The sequence below is a fragment of the Beta vulgaris genome, chromosome 4 (assembly GCF_026745355.1).
Source record: "Beta vulgaris subsp. vulgaris cultivar EL10 chromosome 4, EL10.2, whole genome shotgun sequence".
In the NCBI taxonomy this organism is placed as follows: domain Eukaryota; kingdom Viridiplantae; phylum Streptophyta; class Magnoliopsida; order Caryophyllales; family Amaranthaceae; genus Beta; species Beta vulgaris.
The window spans coordinates 62,249,302-62,267,656 of NC_079205.1; the positions used below are offsets into that span (position 1 = coordinate 62,249,302).

Here is an 18,355-nt window from a genome sequence, read left to right on the forward strand (position 1 = left end):
TCACTATTCACTTCAGTTCAGTTCAATTCAGCTGTTTTATGCCGAAGAGAACATACCCTAATTGCAATTGAATTGAATTAATTGAACTGAAATGAATTAAATTGTAACTTACAGAAGTGATAATTGGAGCTTAACTGAATTGAACTGAACTAAATTGATTGCAACTGAACTGGACTGAACTAAACTAAACTGAAAATAAGTTGGGGGAGAGGAGACCCTAAGGTTTATGTTCTTATTAAAATAAAATTTGAGTGAAAATATTAAGTTTCGCAAAAATCTACTCTAAGCATCAACAAAAATAAATTCAGTAAAAATAAGTTCTGAAAAAATAAGTTAAGTTCAACAAAAAAGTAAGTTAAGTTCAGCAGAAAAAGTTTTGAAATTGCTTAATATAAGGTTTGATTCCAAAACCTCAAGTACATATACTAAAGTCTTAACTACTAGACTAAGTTGTATTTAGTGTTATTATCATAAAGTATTATATTAATAAATGAAATTTTTTCTTACTCGGGGCATAGCTTGGGCTTAATAACTAGTTATCTATATACTTCCAGGCTCTAATTGCTAAAAGAAGACAACAAATTGCGATTCGCATTTTGCAAGACCACTACTCTTGCATGTGTCCTTCCAGGCTCTAATTGATGATACTAGTCTTATATGCGATGCATGCGTTGATTTCAAAACTTGTTATTTTATTATACTTCCTCCGTTTCAAAATAGATGGTACATTGTGATTAAAACGGACTCCTAGGCAAAATTTCATAAGTATGTTTAAGTAGTATAAAGGGAGGTAGATTAATTCTAGTGGTCCCATGTGAAGAGGAGGGAGAAAGAAAAAGTTGGGGACCACATGTATTAATTAAGTAAAATGGTAAAAGTGTAAGGCAAAAGTTACTCAATAAGGAAAAAAAAACAATGTATAATCTATTTTGAAACACCCATAAATAGACAATGTATCATCTATTTTGAAACGGAGGAAGTAGATTTTTTTGCCAAATGCGGCTCTTTAAAGTGACCAATTTGTTAATTGCATCCCTTTGATTGCAATCTCTTCAAATTACAGCCTCAAATAAACCAAATACTTCTAAATTGCAGCCTAAATCCAACTTATTTTTCTGACTTTTGTGCTGCAACTTAAAAGTGTTTGTTTTATTTGAGGTTGCAATTGAAGATATTGAAATGAAAAGGCTGCAATTAACAAAGTGATCACTTTAAAGAGATGCATTTGGTAAAATTATTATAAACTCTATTCGTACTATAACTATTATTACACTTAAAACGTCAAAAATTAGTAGTTCGATGAATTTAGATATATTAATTTGCCAATATAAAAAACTAATAAAGGTTGTGAATAATTTTTAATATTTATTTTTTATGACTGAATTAAAGAGTATCTAAAGGTAGTGAGTGTTTCAAACTTTTCAGGTGGACGTCATGTATACCATATTCTCTTATAAAAAGAAGTTGAAGATATTTTGTCCATATAATTTTCTGATTAAAATATTTGACATTACCATTTTTAACTTGTTTTGAATGGCAAGTCCAAATGAGAAATGATTCTTAAATTATTATTTTTTTGTAATTTTTTCATTCCATTAGTTCATTAAGGGTAATTTAGTACTCCTTCCAAATGAGGACACCATCTTCCTCTCCCCTTCCCTTATATAATAGAGATTTAAATATTGCTTTAACATTTTAGCATTGATCATGTGTTTTAGGATAGCCGGTTATCTCTTTTTTTAAAAAGTCATTCGATTGTTGTTAGTTGTTACAATATTAATAGTGGAACTGACCCGTTTTAAATAATCTTATTCTTTTAAATTCGTTAGGTATTTTACTTGAGAAACGGGGCCCTAACAAATTATTGTACCCAAAATATATAGCAAAACTAAGATATAGAGATTTTTTTTAACGTCGACACAGGGCCTCTATAGTGTTCGGACCGGGCCTGTAGAACTCCTCTCCATGTGAATTGATCCGTATTTTCCAGTTTAACAGACACCGTGCACTTGCGATATATATATTTTTAAAACCCATCATTTAGTTTGACCGTAGATTAGTTGATTTAATTCTCTCGGAATCAAGTGAATCCGAAACCGCATACCTAGATTTTAGTTTATTGTTTTCGATGTTTTAGTTTGTCAATTGTTAGCTTTTAATTAGATTGTAATGTAGTCAATTTGAATCATTTTCCAAAACCCAAAAAAATACACCCTTAACTAATTAAATAGCTCAAATATTGGCCAACCTTGTTCCCATGCTCGATAACCCCCTACCGCGCTACAACCGGGGTTTTATATGGTTGAGGAGCCTCAAAATTCCTTCATCAAATTGGCGTCGTTGCCGGGGAGCAACACTTGATTAGCTTGAATCTTTTTATTAGATAATATTATATGTAAAGTATAGTAGAATGGGTAAATGGTATTTTACTAAGTCATAGGTCTGTATTGTAAACACTATATATATTGAATGTCAGGGTTAACCTACATCAGGTTAACACAATTATTTCCCACACTTGTACATGGTATCAGAGCCAGAGATTTTCGGAAAAAAAAATACCATTTTAACCTACATCAAGTTAACACAATTATTTCCCACACTTGTACACGGGATCGTTCACTCAATCACCCCTGGCCTTGTCTATAGTTGTATAAATCATTGAAATGTGCTTGTTTAATGTGCTTGTTTAGAAACTAATGTGGCTATGCACCAATGCACCTACAAGTTTAAATCTTGTACATGCCGTTTTGTTGTCTGTGTAGATGAATTTGTTCTGTTTTTTGGTATATGCGTTTGGCGACAAATGTTAGGCATGCTGTTTTGCCTGTGACTAAGATTATAAACGCTTTTTGGCCAATGATAAAATTCTATCACACAATATAGTTATCATTTTTCTTTATGCTCTTTAATTTGTTATCTTTTTTAAAATATATCCAAACCTTTACAATAATACTTCTATTTCTTAAGGTTTTTTAGTTTTCAATGCAATAATCTTTTGATAAGAAATAGATTCACCATAATTTAGTATATATTTAGATAAATAGGTCTTATTTTGATGTATATATATTTCAAGCTCAATAATTATAATTTCACACTTAAGCTGATTAATGAGATCCTCTTGATATACTTCTTTATAAGCTAGTTTGATTAGCTTTATTTGACAAGCATTTGATGACCCAACAATGAAATTATTGCATTTTCATTAGTACCTAATCCTAATTAAAGCACGAGGAAAAATAAAAAGATGGTTTAATGCTTTGCAAATTATATCTTACGTGAACGTACCTAAATTTAAGAAAGGTATGACGATACATATATTACAAGCGCATCACACGTCATATGTGTGTCTCAAACTCTCAACTCAAGTTATGTAGATCAGCGAGCAGGGGGGCTGCGTGGATGGAGGGGGGCTGGGCTGTGAGAACAACGAGCAGGGGGGCTGCGTGGCAGCCGTGATCTGCACCGGCAGAGGCAACGACGAGGCGGAGGTCGACGCCGACGGCAGCTGCGTGGATGCAGTGTTTGAAGCGGAAGCATGGGTGTAATACCATGTACAAATGTGGAGAACAAATGTGTTAACCTAATATGGTTAACCTGACATTCAATATAGATAAGGTTTACAATACATGCCTATGACTAGTAAAAGACTATTCTATCCTTTTACATACAATGTTATCTAATACCAAGCCAACAATACAATTTGGTAAATTCTTATAGACCGGAGAAGAATATCAAGACTACACCATAATGCTCTAGAATAAGACAAAGACTGGTGGACATCACAAAGAGATTAAAACAGACTAAACATCTCACACAATTAATTCCCGAGTACTTGTACATCATCAAATATTTATACTTCTCAATACACAATAGAAGGTTATTTTTGAGGAGCATGTTATGCATTGAGTATAGGGAATAGGTAATATAGGTAGTACATTTTTTAAGTTATAAAAGTTATCGTAAACTCGTATTTGATAAAAAAAAACTTAAGATGCACTAAAGAATAATCATATGTTGGTATTTTAATTTACAACTATAGTGTGTCTATGCTCATATGATAATAGTCACATTTAAACTCATTATTCAATCGATAATAGTGAAATTTAAACTCCTTCAGTCGATAATAGTCACATCTAAACTCGTTCATTCGATAATAGTCACATTTAAACTCGTTAATTCGATAATAGTGACATCCAAACCCGTTCATTCGGTAGTAGTCACTTTTAAATTGATATAGAAGAATTGTGATAAATGAAAAAAAAAACATACAAAAGGTTATTTATAAGCATTAGATAAAATATATAATACCATTGAATGTTGGTTGAATATTTTTGTATTAGTCTAGCTAAATAATCCATACATATATAACATATATAAAGTGAATATCATAGTCATGTATTTCACGACTTAACATACCTTATTTCGTTTACGGCTTATTATTGGAATAAAGTGAATAAAGTAATGTAGTAATATTTATGCGATTATTTTTTATATTTATTTATTTATCTATCTTATTATAAATGTTCAAAATAAGTAAGAACATAATATATATATATGATTGAATGATGTTCTAATATGATTCAACTAGCCTTCATATGCACGCGATGCGTGCGTTAATTTCAAAATTTGTTATTATATTAGATATTCAATTCGTACTTTATTTATGATTAAACTTAAATGTGAAACATTCAACAGTTAGATGAATTTAGATATATTAATTCGCTAATGTAAAAAAATAAAAAGGTTGTGAGTGATTGTTAACATTAATTTTTTGTGAATAAATATTGAACAGAAAGAACAAAAATAATGAGTTGGGGCCTGTTCTCCCCAGCTTATTTTCAGTTCAGTTCAGTTCAGTTCAGCTCCATTCTTTATAACCATTTTGTTAAATATTATTATTATGTTGGTATAATTTATTTTACTAATTATTCTTATTATTATTATTTAAATATATATCATTATTATTAAGTATTATTATTATTATTGTTGTTGTTTCTATATATTATTTTGTTTATTATAGCTTTACTCATTATTATTACTATTATTATTAGGAGGAACATGGTTTAGGTCAAAGCACAAATAAACCCACTTTTTTTAGCTCATAAACCAATCAAATCGCGGCAAGACGGTTTATGATGTAATTTTTGCGGTCCAACCCAATCATTATTTTTATTACTAAATATTTTTATATTATTAAATTTAATTATTAAAATAGTAATATTAATTTACTTATTAGATATTATTGTTATTATATATCATCATCAAGTATTAATATATTAATACAAATAATATAAAATAATAATTATTAATTATCATTATTCATTATTACTATTATTATTATTATTATTATTCATTATTATTATTCATTATTATTACTTATCATTATAATTATTATTATTCATTATTATTACTTATCATTATAATTATTATTTAATATTCATATTATTATTGTTTAAAATATTATTTATATATTTATTACATTCAGTTTATTTCAATTTAATTCAATTCAATTCAATTCAATTCAGTTCAGTTCAGTTCAGTTCAGTTCAGTTCAGTTCAGCTCTGATAAGTTCAGGTCAGATCAGTTCATTTCAATTCAGTTCAGCTGTTTTATGCCGAAGAGAACAGGCCCTTGGTTTAACTGAATTAAAGAGTATCAAAGGTAGTGAATGTTCAGACTTTTCATGTGCACGTTATGTATGCCATCTTTTTTTTATAAGGTATAAATATTTTGTCCATTTAATTTTTTATTGAAGTATTTGATGATATACCATTTTAAACTTGTTTTAAATGGCAAGTTGGAATGAGAATTTTTAAATGATTTGCTTTTGTAATTTTTTTCATTCCATTAATTAGATCATTAAGGGTATTTTAGTCACTTCAAAAGAGGACACCACACCTCCTCCCTTGGCTTATATAATAGAGATTAATGATGGATACAATTTCACCCCATTCTGATATGAGTTATGATAGGAAATTGTATGGTTGTTACGGATATGCATTAGTTACCTTTACAACGACATGAAACACTTCCTATCAACTAATTGTTACGTATTAGAAACTAATTGTTACTTGTTAGCAACTAATTGTTACTTATTACCAAGGATGTCTTGGCCTAGTGGTTAAGATTGAGGTACGTTCGAATCCCTCCTCCCATTCTTTGTAATTTGTACCGCCTTCGTGGCTCATATGGATCAAAAAATAAAATTGTTACTTATTAGCTACTAATTGTTACGTGTTAACTACTAATTGTTACGTATTAGCAGCTAATTATTACTTGTTAGCTACTAATTGTTATGTATTAGCAACTAACCTTTACTTGTTAGCTACTAATTGTTACTTATTAGCAACTAATTGTTACTTGTTAGCTACTAATTCTTACTTATTAGCTACAAATTGTTACTTATTAGTAATTAATTGTTAATTCTTATTTTCATATGAGTTTAATATGAGTGATATGAGTTAAAATACTTAAGGTGTTACTTATTAGTTACCTTAAATCACAATATTATCATATCACAAGTTGATGGAATCATATCAAAAAGTGGTTGAATTTTGTCACAGATTGAGTGAATCATATCTTATATTTAGAATCATATTACAAATTGAGGGATTCATTTTTTTAAAAAAATATTTAGTGAACTACAAGTTTACTAAATGTATCATATCAATATCAAGTTCAGCTCAGTTCTGTTAATTTCAGTTTAGTTTACTTTTTTTTTGAAAGCAGTTTAGTTTTCTTTTTTTTTGAAAGCAGTTTAGTTTACTTTAGTTTAATTTATGTTCAGTTTCAATTTCTCTCAATCCAAAAAACGGAATATATATATCTAAATATTACGAACTTACTTTTTTTGACAAGAAACTAAACTAAAACATAGTGAATTACTATGATTATTATGAATTATTTAACAATTACAAAGAAATAACAAAAAAAAGAAAGAAAAAAAGAGGCAAATTTCCTTAAGTTTCCACGGCAAACCCAACACCACCACCGCTAGGGGTGAAAGTTATTCGGATAAAATCCAAAATCCAATCCGAATTAGTAATTCGGATCGGATTCGAACTATGTTCGGATTGGATTCAGATTGAGATTTTTTGAAAAAATGAATTTTCGGATCGGATTGGATTGAGGGTAATTGGATCCAAAAATCCAATATAACCGAATAGTAATACGCCTTGTATTATGTATCTGGATTGGGCTTAAGTGCTTAACTGATTTTTTATTATAAAAAAATACTCCGTAGCCCAATACACATAGCACTTCAATCCTTCCCCTAAAACACTAACTGCACTTAATTCCTCATTTCCTAGATCTACTAGGCTGTTGTTGTGCTTAATTTATTTCATCGAAAAACTAGAGTTTTAAAAAAATCGGATTTTCGGATCGGATCCAATCTAGGGTATGAAATTTCGGAATTGGATTGGATCGGATTCAAACCCTAATTGGTTTGGATTCGGATCGAAAAATTGAAATCCAAATTTTATTCGGATCGGATTGAATTAGGCCATAATCCAAACCGTACACCGAATTTTCACCCCTTGTCCAGCGCCCATCATCTTCTTCTCTCCTTTCTTCTACAATAAGCTTGGAGCCATTGTTGCCCATAACCTAAACTTTATAAACCTATCAGCTTCCCTCACTCATAAGTCATAGTCTTCGGCTTCCCCTCAATCCGTAGAATTTTCGAGTTTACAAGGAAATTGCCATCTCTCTCTGCAAATTACAGATCACAGATTACAAATTATTACAGATTAGAGATTATAGATTACGGGTTCATTCATATTCATCCACTCAAATTTACCTTTCGAAGAAAGAAATTGAAGAATTTCCTGGACAATTCCATTAAATCCAAGGTTTATTTAAGCTAATTACACAGTTATGCTTTAATATTTTAATATTTTCTGTAACTATTGGATACGAATTCAACAAAATCCATACTTTAGGCTGTTTATATGGTTGAAGTAATAAAGCTGAGGTTTTAGATTGATTTCTTAGGGTTTAATTCAATAAAGTTTGCAACTTTTAATCTATTTAGCAAATTGTGTGTTTCTTTGCTTGTAGATATTTATTACTTGAGTAATTATCTACATTAATTTGCCGAATTGTGGAAGCTTGTTTAGTTCTGTTTTGCCAATCATAAGTTTTCACATATGGATTGTCTGAATAAACAAAAAGAAATGGATGTTCAAATGTAAGGCTATTAGTCGTAGTAAATTGCCTGAGCTACCAGATGAAATTTGGATTCAGATTATGTTGAAACTGCCTATTAAGCCTCTTCATATATGCAAATGTGTATCCAAGACATGGCACTCTCATGTCTTGCACATTTTCGACACCCAGAAGGGATTAGAGCTTCCTCCTTGTGGCATTTTATTCGAAATTTTGCGTACTCCTGGTGATTTTGGTTATGATAATGAGAATGATGTAAAGCGAGAGTTCGATTTGGGTTATTTATCCCTTGGTGACTACAAGATTACAAAGTGGTCAAATGATGATCAAACCGAAAGTGCTACCTAGAGATGACTGACCATCAAAATACCCATGGAGATTATCATAATGGTAATGCTAGTGGATTGTTGCTGGGTAACTTAACTATAAAATTTGGCGGCTGGATCTCAAATGCCAAAAAATACAGGTTATGGAACATGCACCGTGGCTTGATGCTTAGCATCGTCGATTCTCATACTTATCATGTATACAATCCTGCCACCAATGAAGTTTTGTCCTACCTAAGTCTCCTTCTCACATACTTTCCAGATATCAACCCACTGAGCTAGCAACCATCATTAATTTTTGTTGTTCTCTTTTCTACTGAATGTAATTTCAGTGTCATTAGTTTTTCCAAGGACACAAGAACAGAGAAAAGCATGGTATTGGTTGAGATTTATTCTTCTAACAAGCATCAATGGTCTGCGTCAGAGTTCCCCCTTGAAAAAGAAGTCTATTTAGAAAGATGGAATGTGTCTGGTGCTGTGTTTCTGGATAGCACCTTATATTTCATGACGAACAAGAGACATGTTGTGGCAGTTCAATTCCATTCGAGGGACGAAGTAAGCCTGTACTCTATACGCCTGCCTTCTTGTATCAAAAGGGGCTTTGTTGAATCACAATTGGATGTCTCTCAAGGATGTCTTTATCTTTCCAACCGTAAGTTTCCGAACCTATGGATTTGGAAACACGATGGAAGATCAACAGATTCTGATCCTTGGATCCCGCAGCTTATATTCAAGAAATCGGGTACTTCTGTATGCCAACCACTTGTTGAGAAATTTTTTCGTCAAGTTGCGAGAGAACATATTTCTCCACATATCATAATCATCCATCCTGAGGAACCGGTTGTTTTCATTGACGTGGAATCATCCATCTTTGCATTCCATCTTGTTAATGGTACTGTTGAGAAGATTGCTGAGCTTCTAAGGAAGATATTCTTTTGGTGGGTACTGCCTTCATATATTCTCCATGCTTTGCCTCATTGAAGCGTCTAAAGCCAACAAATCAGATCGTTGTGATGCATATGTACATTGCTAACTCTGGTAGAATTATATCTTGTGTTAGTGATGACTTTATATTTTCTTACGCGGGATCCTTGCCTTGTGCAGCTAGTTGACCGAGGATCTTGTCTGATACTTCTGAAGAGGACAACAAAGGCAACTGAAGAAGACTGATGCATGTAACTAGTATTCCTGATATAGCATTCTAGACTTGCTGGTCCAAACTATTTTGAAGGCGCACCTTCATTTTTATGAAGACATTGAATTATCATCTAATTATACTATATTTGTTTGAACTTTTTTGATACTATGCATTTTTATATATCCAAGACCCTTGAGATTGGTCTCTGTTAATGTAATATGGTGAATATGTGATTTTTTTTCCTTCACAATTGATTGGCCTGAAGATGCTTTCCTTGGACCAACAGTCTTAGTTCTTAATGTCTAATCATAGGCATTCCCATGAAGAGTTTGAAACTTGAAAGAGATGCTCATCCTTGTTCTTGAATGTTGCCTAGTATCTGTTTCTTCTTTGGTTGCTTATATGCTCTTTTGCGCTGTTACAACCATCTTTCCTTCTCTTGTTTCTTGGATTAGTTTTTACCCATTTAGTTCTCGTGATAGGTTCATGGTTTACATCAATTTTATTGTTTGGTTACTATTCTTTATGACTACCTAATTATCATGCTACCATATTTTTTTTGACGTATCCTGTCTAACAAAGACATTCTACTAGATATTTGGACTGCTTCACAAACAACATTGGTATGAATTAAGATGCCAAACCTACGCACAAATTAAAGATGCTTGGGATTTTAGGAAGGCAGAGCTGACTGGCTTGCCCTTTGAGATAATGCTGATAAAATGAGTGAGTTATTTTTGGGATTTGTGCAAAAAAAAACTGTCAGTTAGGTTATATAACCTTTGCTACCATGCTACAAGAAAAAAATGCCAAGGGGATGGCTGAAGCTGCAGAAAAAATCGAGGCAAAGATGCTGTCCATGCAAAACTGCTGAGGTCTGTCCTTACTTTTATGTTTTAGTCATTTTGGGTCATGTCATACATTGTATGATATATCCTTCTGACATAAGTTTTATGAACTCAGATTCCCTGTGATTTAAACTCAACCTCAGCTGCTCGGGTGCTATTGTACGTTTCTCAACCTCAGCTGTCCATGTAAAAGTCACTTGTCAAGATAGTCGTAAAGTTAATATTGTTATGTCTTTGCTAAATCTTTTTAAGTACTGCTTCTCACTCCACATGCAATAGATTTTCTTGGCCTGAAAATGGGATGAAGATTTTTTTTTGTTTGGCGGGCAGTGGTTTGGTGGTGTGAATTAATTTTTTCGCTTGGATGAAGTAGCTAGGAAATTGTGCATAGTGCTTGTTTATATGTTAGATAATTCATGGAAACATCATATGCATGATGCTGTTTTCTTTTTTAATATCTATCATGTATTGGGAAGACATCAATTTTGTGATGAATGGCTAAGAAATGTTATTGAGTTGCTCAAATGGGAAAAGATCTCGGGTGTTTAAATTTAAGCTGTAAGATATTGGTTTCCATTATCTTGAATTTTAAGAATAAGATTCTTTGCCCTGCACAACTATATACATCTTCTTTTGCCTATGTGGATTTTATTTCTCTTACCTGCTCCTTCTCTGTATGTGTGCTCTGTTGCATGATGAAGTCAATTATTAGCTTATTGAACCTAAAATCCTAAATAAAGGTTTTATGCGTGGTTGGTTGTAGTATCAACAATGATGCTTTTGTTTGGCCCCACAGCTTTGGAGGTTGAGTTCACAAAGTCTCAGGTAGTCGCCGAATTCCTGGATTCTTTTTGTGTTTGGTAGCTGCAAAGAAGCATTGGCTTGCAATCTTGGGCCTGGCTTTCTGCATTCAGGTTCGACTATTAGGTCTTCTGTTGTCTCATTGATTGTTCTCTTGCCTGGACAGTTGCTTTCCTTTTGCTTACCCCTTTGTGTCGTTAGTAGATTGTAACTTCCTTTTTCTGATCGAACTTACAGGGAATTGAAATGCTTTCATTGGTTCTTTCAAGACTGGGCATTCTCTTGTAAATGTTCTGTTGAATTTATGGAGTTGTACCGTTGTATACTTAGCTCACTTTTGAGTGTTAACATGTGTTTGTATGCGCATAGGAAGTTCTCGTTTTTTCAGTTTGTAATTCTAATAAGGTGGTCTTCCTATATGTTTAGCAGAAAGAATACGTCTAATTAAGTTCATTTCTCCTATGTTGATTTTGGTGCTGAGATAGCTAAGTTTGGTAGTGCTGTCTTCCAAAGCATTTCACGTAAGACATCTAGTAGAAGTTAAAGTGTTTCTATCGTTTTGTTTCTTAGATATGATTTTTCTAGTTCACTAGATCGCATGATGAATTGAATTCAATGGATTCAAATAGTACCCTTTGATGTTCAATAACTTACTATCTTCACTTTATAATGATAGAGTGTATCTCTTATAGCTCTGTGCCAAGCAACCATATGGGAACTTGGAAATTGTAGCGTTTTTGCGGTTATTTTAGTCTGGTAGAAATGGACTGAAAGAAAATAATAAGAGAAGATTAAGTGAAGCAAGAAGAACATAAATAAACTGTAGAATTTGAAGCAGTCACTTTGTTGTTCTGTTTTAATTTTACATATGCCCGAAGCTCCAAATGATGACCTTAGTACTAATAGGGATATCACTATGGTAATGTGCTGCTTAGTTTGTGGATTTATGGAAATTATGGTTCTCAATGCTTTTGAATTCTTTTCAAGGTTTCCTTCTCTTTAGATCATTTTTTTTAACCCACCATTTCAAAGGTTGAAAGAATACTCCTAGTATTTTGTGAATTATATTATAGGCGTGGCGAGCTTAGTTGATTTGTGTTGTGAGCACTTAGCAAATACACATCTGTTAGCCTGTTGTAGAATTTCATCAGTCTGCCTATCTCACAATTTTTTTTACTAATGCCAAACTACAGGGTGACTTTTTCTGTATAGATTCTTTTGGTCTTCTTTACTCAGTTATGGTTAGTGTAGCCAAGTCCTTTGATGCACCTATAAAGGTAAGTTCCATGATTGTTAATGGTTCATCTACCCATCTACTCTGCAGCTTTTGTTCCCCACAGGAGATGCTGCAAGACCATTTTCTATGTTGGATTAGGAGATATTGTTATCCCTGGTGAGACAAGGAAATTAGTCGATTAGTTTCTTTCATTCATCCATGATCACTTTTTTGTTTTTCCACTTGTTGAGTTGTGAAGCTTGTTCTATGTGCAAAATATATAGCCTTTTATTTTATTTTTAACATATCTAGTGGCATCTTGAATTTGTATGGAATGTGTAGTGTGAATGTTCTTATTTTGTCCTTTAGACATCAATTGTGGGATGAGGTTGATAGATTTGCTTGGGGCTTGCATTTGGAGATGTTACCTTGGCCTTTTAAAAGGGAGGCATTAACATAGTACCATGCGCTATGTCACCTATGGCTGAATAATGAAAATGCTGTATCAAATGGATGGGATTAGAATTTTGAACTCTAGCTAATATAATAACATTACTGGAGTAAAAGTTTCTAATTGAGGGTGCCTAATATTATGAAGAACAGGCAATTGGTGAGGGAAATCATGTAATTGTCGCCTTTGAGTAAAGGTCTGTGATTAATTAAGTCGCCAAAATTGGAATAATTAGGAGAAATTTAGGTCCTCAGAATTCAGAAAGCAGCTCACAAGTATTAGGCCATGAGTCATCTACCCATAATAGTTCCCTACGGCTCTTCAGCAAACTGGTGATGCACAGCTGTTAATTTTCTCGCCCTTTCTTTCTACATTTTTTTCCAGTTTCTCGAGCCAACTCCTCTCTCCTAATTTCTGACTAGCCAACCTTACATCTTAGTTTCTCAGTGCTCACTGGTTTTATGTGTATGACAATACTGCTCTGATTTTGGAGTGGACCACTTTGATGCTCCGTGTTTGCCGGTAAATGGTATTTCTGAATTGGGAGTCTGAAGCTCCTTTTAAAACTCTTGGATGTGTGGAGAGGCATTCTTATTGTGACTTTACATTCTTTGTCTTTGGAGGGAGTGGTGGTTTTATGTAAATTAATGTGCATATTAAGATAAATAAGTGCTGTAGCTTTAAAGTCTACTGTGAAAAGTGAGCAAAGACATTTTCTGACAATTCTATTTCGTGACTTGGTTTTGCGACTTCTTTAGGCATCTTTGTGGCATTGGCATTGCGATTTGATGTTTCCGAGGGAAAGAGAGCCAATACTTAAGATTCTGTGATTTAAAACTCAACCTCAGCTGCTCGGTGCTATTGTAGTTTTCTTCTTTCTGCTATTAATTAACTTATGTTATCTTTGAAGGAATTGTTAGCAAGCTCACATGGCTCACAGTGTGGATTTTGTACTCCTAGATTTGTCATGTCCATGTATGCTTTACTAAGGTCTAGTCAAACTCCTCCAATTGAGCAGCAAATTGAAGAAAGTCTGGCAGGGAACTTGTGTCGCTGCACAGGTTATAGGCCAATTATCGATGCCTTTAGAGTTTTTGCTGAAACTGATGACATGATATACACATTTGGTAACTCGGCAAGCCAACAAGGCAACGAGTTTATTTGTCCTCAACTGGTAAACCCTGCTCATGTGGACAAAAGTCTGATGGGAACACTGGCGATATGAAGGAAAGCGGGGCTTGCAGTGAAAGGTACAAACATCTTTCTTACAGTGATGTTGATGGTAGCAAATACAATGACCGAGAGCTTATTTTTCCTCCTGAATATTGCTAAGGAGATCTTTTTTAGTTTGAGTGGATTTAATGGACTTAAGTGGTACAGACCTTTGTCACTTCAACTTGTTCTTGAGTTAAAATCCAAATATCCAGATGCAAGGTTGTGATTGGTAACACTGAGGTTGGAATTGAAATGAGGTTGAAGAGAATGCAGTATAAAGCTCTTGTTTCAGTTGCACAGGTACCAGAGTTTTGAGGAGCTTCTAAGTGTTTGAGGAGAGTTTCTGTAGAGCGTGCTACTCATGAAATATAATCTGTAATGCTTTCGTTGAGCAAATAAAGTGGTTTGCTGGAACTCAGATTAGAAAGTTGCATCTGTAGGTGGGAATATATGCACTGCTAGTCCTATATCAGATTTGAATCCTCTTTGGATGGCAGCTGGAGCAAAGTTTCAAATCATTGATAGCAAGGGAAACATTAGACCAGTGTTGGAGAAGATTTTTTCCTTGGTTATCGCAAGGTTGATTTGTCAAGTGATGAGATTTTACTATCGATACATTTACCATGGACTAGGCCTTTCGAGTTTGTGAAAGAGTTCAAGCAGGCTCATCGTAGAGATGATGATATTGCATTAGTAAATGCTGGAATGCGTGTTCATCTCGAGAAGAAAGATGAAGAATGGCTTGTCTCAGATGCATCAATTGTTTACGGAGGGTTGCTGCTGTTTCTTTTCTTGCTTCAAAAAAAAGAGTTTCTCATAGGAAAGAGTTGGAATAAGGATTTGTTAGGCGAGGCATTAAAAGTCTTAGAGGAGGACATTTTTCTGAGGGAAGATGCACCTGGTGGAATGGTGGATTTCAGAAAATCTCTGACATTGAGTTTCTTCTTCAAATTCTTTTGGTGGGTCACTCGTGAAATGGATGTAAAGACATGTTTGACAGAAACAGTACCACCATCTTATCTGTCAGCAATACAGCCATCCCATAGGCCATCTGTTATGGGGAGTCAGGACTATGATACGGTCAAACATGGGACAGCTGTGGGATCTCCAGAGGTTCAATTATGTGCAACACTTCAGGTGTGTTATTAATTATCACTAAATATCCTGTCTTCTTTCTCTGAATTTTTATATCGTTTGATATTTTCTATTTTGGGGTTTTTTTTGGTTGGGGTGTGGGGCTCCGTGGAGCAGGGCTGTGTTTCATGTACTATGAATCACGGATTACTGCTCCACTTTTTTCAGTCTCCTTTTTCGATTCGTAAAGTCAAAGGTGAAGATGGAATCAGCTATGTAACATAATTTCACACGTGAAGTATATTTGAATGGTTATTCCCTCACTCCTTTTTTTTCTATCTCGTTTATGAAGATTATGCAATCTCCTACACGTCCTCCCATCAGGTTCACGTATTCTAGGAGGGCTGGAAAAAACTAATCAGGGCAGAAGGGGGATTTCATAGGCTGTAACTAAACAAAGTAAAATTTGTAATGATGACTCAGCTAGTCTGTTAGTAGTGGAGAATAGAGCAGGAGGTTGTTAGTGTTGGGTCCAGTATAGGGCTATAAATAGGAAGGTTTTAATATTTTTGTGGGCATCCAAAGAATATAGTAGAAAGAGAGTCACTCATTGGGAGAGCTCCAAAATCCTCTCGGAAGCATTGTGGGTGGTATTTGGTCCTCTACTCTGGAGGTCGATACTTCAATATATCCAACACCCTTAGCCCTAAGTTCTATATTGATTTGCATACTGAACTGTAGCAGATTGCATATAATTCATTTTAGCCCTCTTACCTTTTTATCTGTCTAATAGCTATCATTGAGCAAAATTATAATAAGAAGGGTCTTGAAACCCTCCGTCCTGCACCCTGGCACCCCCCCCCCCTCAAATAAAAAAAAATTGTGTGGAAGCCTGACCCAAGAATGTTTGGATTCCTTAATAAAAAGAAAAAGAACCCTTTGACTTGGTCAAGCTGGAAACTGTCATCTCGGTTTTCAGTTAGTCCCTTTCAGGCTGAAACCAGTTTTAACTTATCACTACCAATTAAAACAGTGCAAGAAATTAAGAAAGTAATAACAAATAGAACAGCTGACTTGCCAGCTTCACTAGTCATCTTATGCGCCTTATTGGTTTGTCACTCTTTTCAGGTCACAGGTGAGGCAGAATACGTTGATGATATGGGGATGCCGCCTAATGGTTTGCATGCTGCTTTAATTCTGAGTAAAAAGCCTCATGCCCGCATCGTCTCAATTGATGATTCTGGGGCAAAGACTTTGCCTGGGTTTGCAGGCCAAAGATGTCCCTGGGGATAATCATATTGGACCCGTTGTCGCTGATGAGGAGCTCTTTGCTTCAGAGTTGGTTACTTGTGTGGGCCAGGTACTAAGATTTTTAAGTATTCATAATTGAAGGATTTGTACAGGTAATTGGCATAGTTGTTGCTGATACCCATGAAAATGCAATACTAACAGCGGGAAAAGTGCATGTAGAGTATGAAGAGTTGCATCCTGTTTTATCTATAGAGGATGCACTCAAATTTAAAAGTTTTCATCCTGGCTCAGAGAAGCAATTCCTGAAAGGCGATGTTGATCTCTGCTTTCTGTTAGGTGCATGTGACAGGATCATTGAAGGAGAGGTACAAGTAGGTGGTCAAGAACATTTCTACTTGGAAACACAGAGCAGTTTAGTATGGACCATGGATAGTGGTAATGAGGTCCATATGATTTCATCTACTCAAGTACGTATCACTCTAAAGTTGCTAGTTTCTTTTGTGCACCATTACAATGTTAGTGTAATTTGAGTTGTCTATCTGAATGTGGATCGTCCCGTTATTTTTATTTTTGGTCTTCTAGTGAATTCTTTTCACTGAAATAACTCTGCAGGCTCCTCAGAAGCATCAGAAGTATGTCAGTCACGTACTTGGTCTTCCTATGTCAAAAGTAGTTTGCAAAATCAAGAGAATTGGTGGCGGTTTTGGCGGCAAGGAGACAAGATCAGCTTTTATTGCTGCTGCAGCTTCTGTTGTCTTATCTGTTAAACCGGCATGTAAAACTCACCTTAGACCGAGATGTAGACATGATGATAACTGGGCAGCGTCACAGCTTTCTTGGAAGTATAAGGTATACTTTAATTTACCAGTTGGCTATTTTGACATTGATTTTATGCTGTGATTGACATGCATGTAGGAGCATATTTGAGCTAAATCAAGCTGACAAAACCTCATCCATTTGTTGTGTTCTGCACTTGTTTCCCCCACTAAAATGCATCTTTGGTCCAATCAAAGCTCCAAGAAAGGTTCACTCTGCTTGTCAAATATAAGAGGTGACTCTAAATTGATTCAGGATGTGAACTGTAAGGAGAAGAGGATGAAATGAAGGCATAAGCGTGTTCTGAAGAACAAGACCAATATAGTGCCCCCCCAGAACCAAGAAAAGTGTAAATAACAGAATATCCGCAGATCAAGATTATTAGTTATATTACCTCCATGCTCTTTTCTATAGATTGCATTAGATCCACAAATTATGAAAAGTGTACATCATATTTTTAGTTGCTGACTGTTGCTTCATGACAACAATTTGTGTGTTTTAACTTCTTATGCTAGCAATAGTAGGAGTGTGTGTTATGCAGTATTTAGATAAGGGAAGTGTGATGCATCTTTATGAATAATAGGCGGGAACTACTATAGCAACTCTGACACTAAAACATGTATTTTGGTGAAAGAAGTCTTTCACCCTATTTGCATTATTATCAAAATGTAACAATAATAGGCTTATGTTTGAGAATTTTCAAACTCTCCCACAGAATTAGTAAAAATCTCATGAATTCTCTACAAGGCTCTTTCTCACATTTTAGGAGACAAATATGCGCACCCTAGCATCTCATTCATAGGGGAAACTATCATCACAATTATCAAAACTAGGAAACAAAATTTTACAAGGACTCATACGAGAAACGTGATACTTAGGAATCATGCTTTCCTAATTACATACTTCTGCTGATTAATTACTATATATTTATAATAGGAACTAAGATAAAGTAATATTCCTGAATACCCTTACCTGATACTAAGACACTAAAATAACCTTGCTACCTTGCATGGAGCTGCCTGATTGGCCGCTCAGCATCTTGACCTGAT

At 34.3% G+C, this 18,355-nt stretch overlaps 1 protein-coding gene, 1 long non-coding RNA gene and 1 pseudogene across 2 annotated transcripts; all 3 read left to right on the forward strand.

The window, feature by feature from the left end:
• Positions 1–7,523: 7,523 nt before the first annotated feature.
• Positions 7,524–17,318, forward strand: LOC109133863 (xanthine dehydrogenase 1-like; annotated as a pseudogene).
• Positions 12,517–13,758, forward strand: LOC130591312 (uncharacterized). Its single transcript, XR_008969196.1, has 3 exons — positions 12,517–12,560; positions 12,608–12,676; positions 13,709–13,758. It is a non-coding gene; the product is annotated as an uncharacterized LOC130591312 (long non-coding RNA).
• Positions 16,556–17,390, forward strand: LOC130591218 (xanthine dehydrogenase 1-like). Its single transcript, XM_057394165.1, has 3 exons — positions 16,556–16,588; positions 16,643–16,957; positions 17,103–17,390. The coding sequence occupies exons 1-3, from the start codon at positions 16,556–16,558 to the stop codon at positions 17,388–17,390; spliced, it is 636 nt and encodes a 211-aa protein (XP_057250148.1).
• Positions 17,391–18,355: the final 965 nt, after the last annotated feature.

Excerpts from the sequence above, each read along its gene's own strand:
- LOC130591218 (XM_057394165.1), top strand. The coding sequence starts at position 16,556 with ATGAGGAGCTCTTTGCTTCAGAGTTGGTTACTT. Across the intron at positions 16,589-16,642 it reads TGCTTCAGAGTTGGTTACTT|GTAATTGGCATAGTTGTTGC; the intron begins GTGTGGGCCAGG and ends GGATTTGTACAG. Across the intron at positions 16,958-17,102 it reads ATATGATTTCATCTACTCAA|GCTCCTCAGAAGCATCAGAA; the intron begins GTACGTATCACT and ends ATAACTCTGCAG.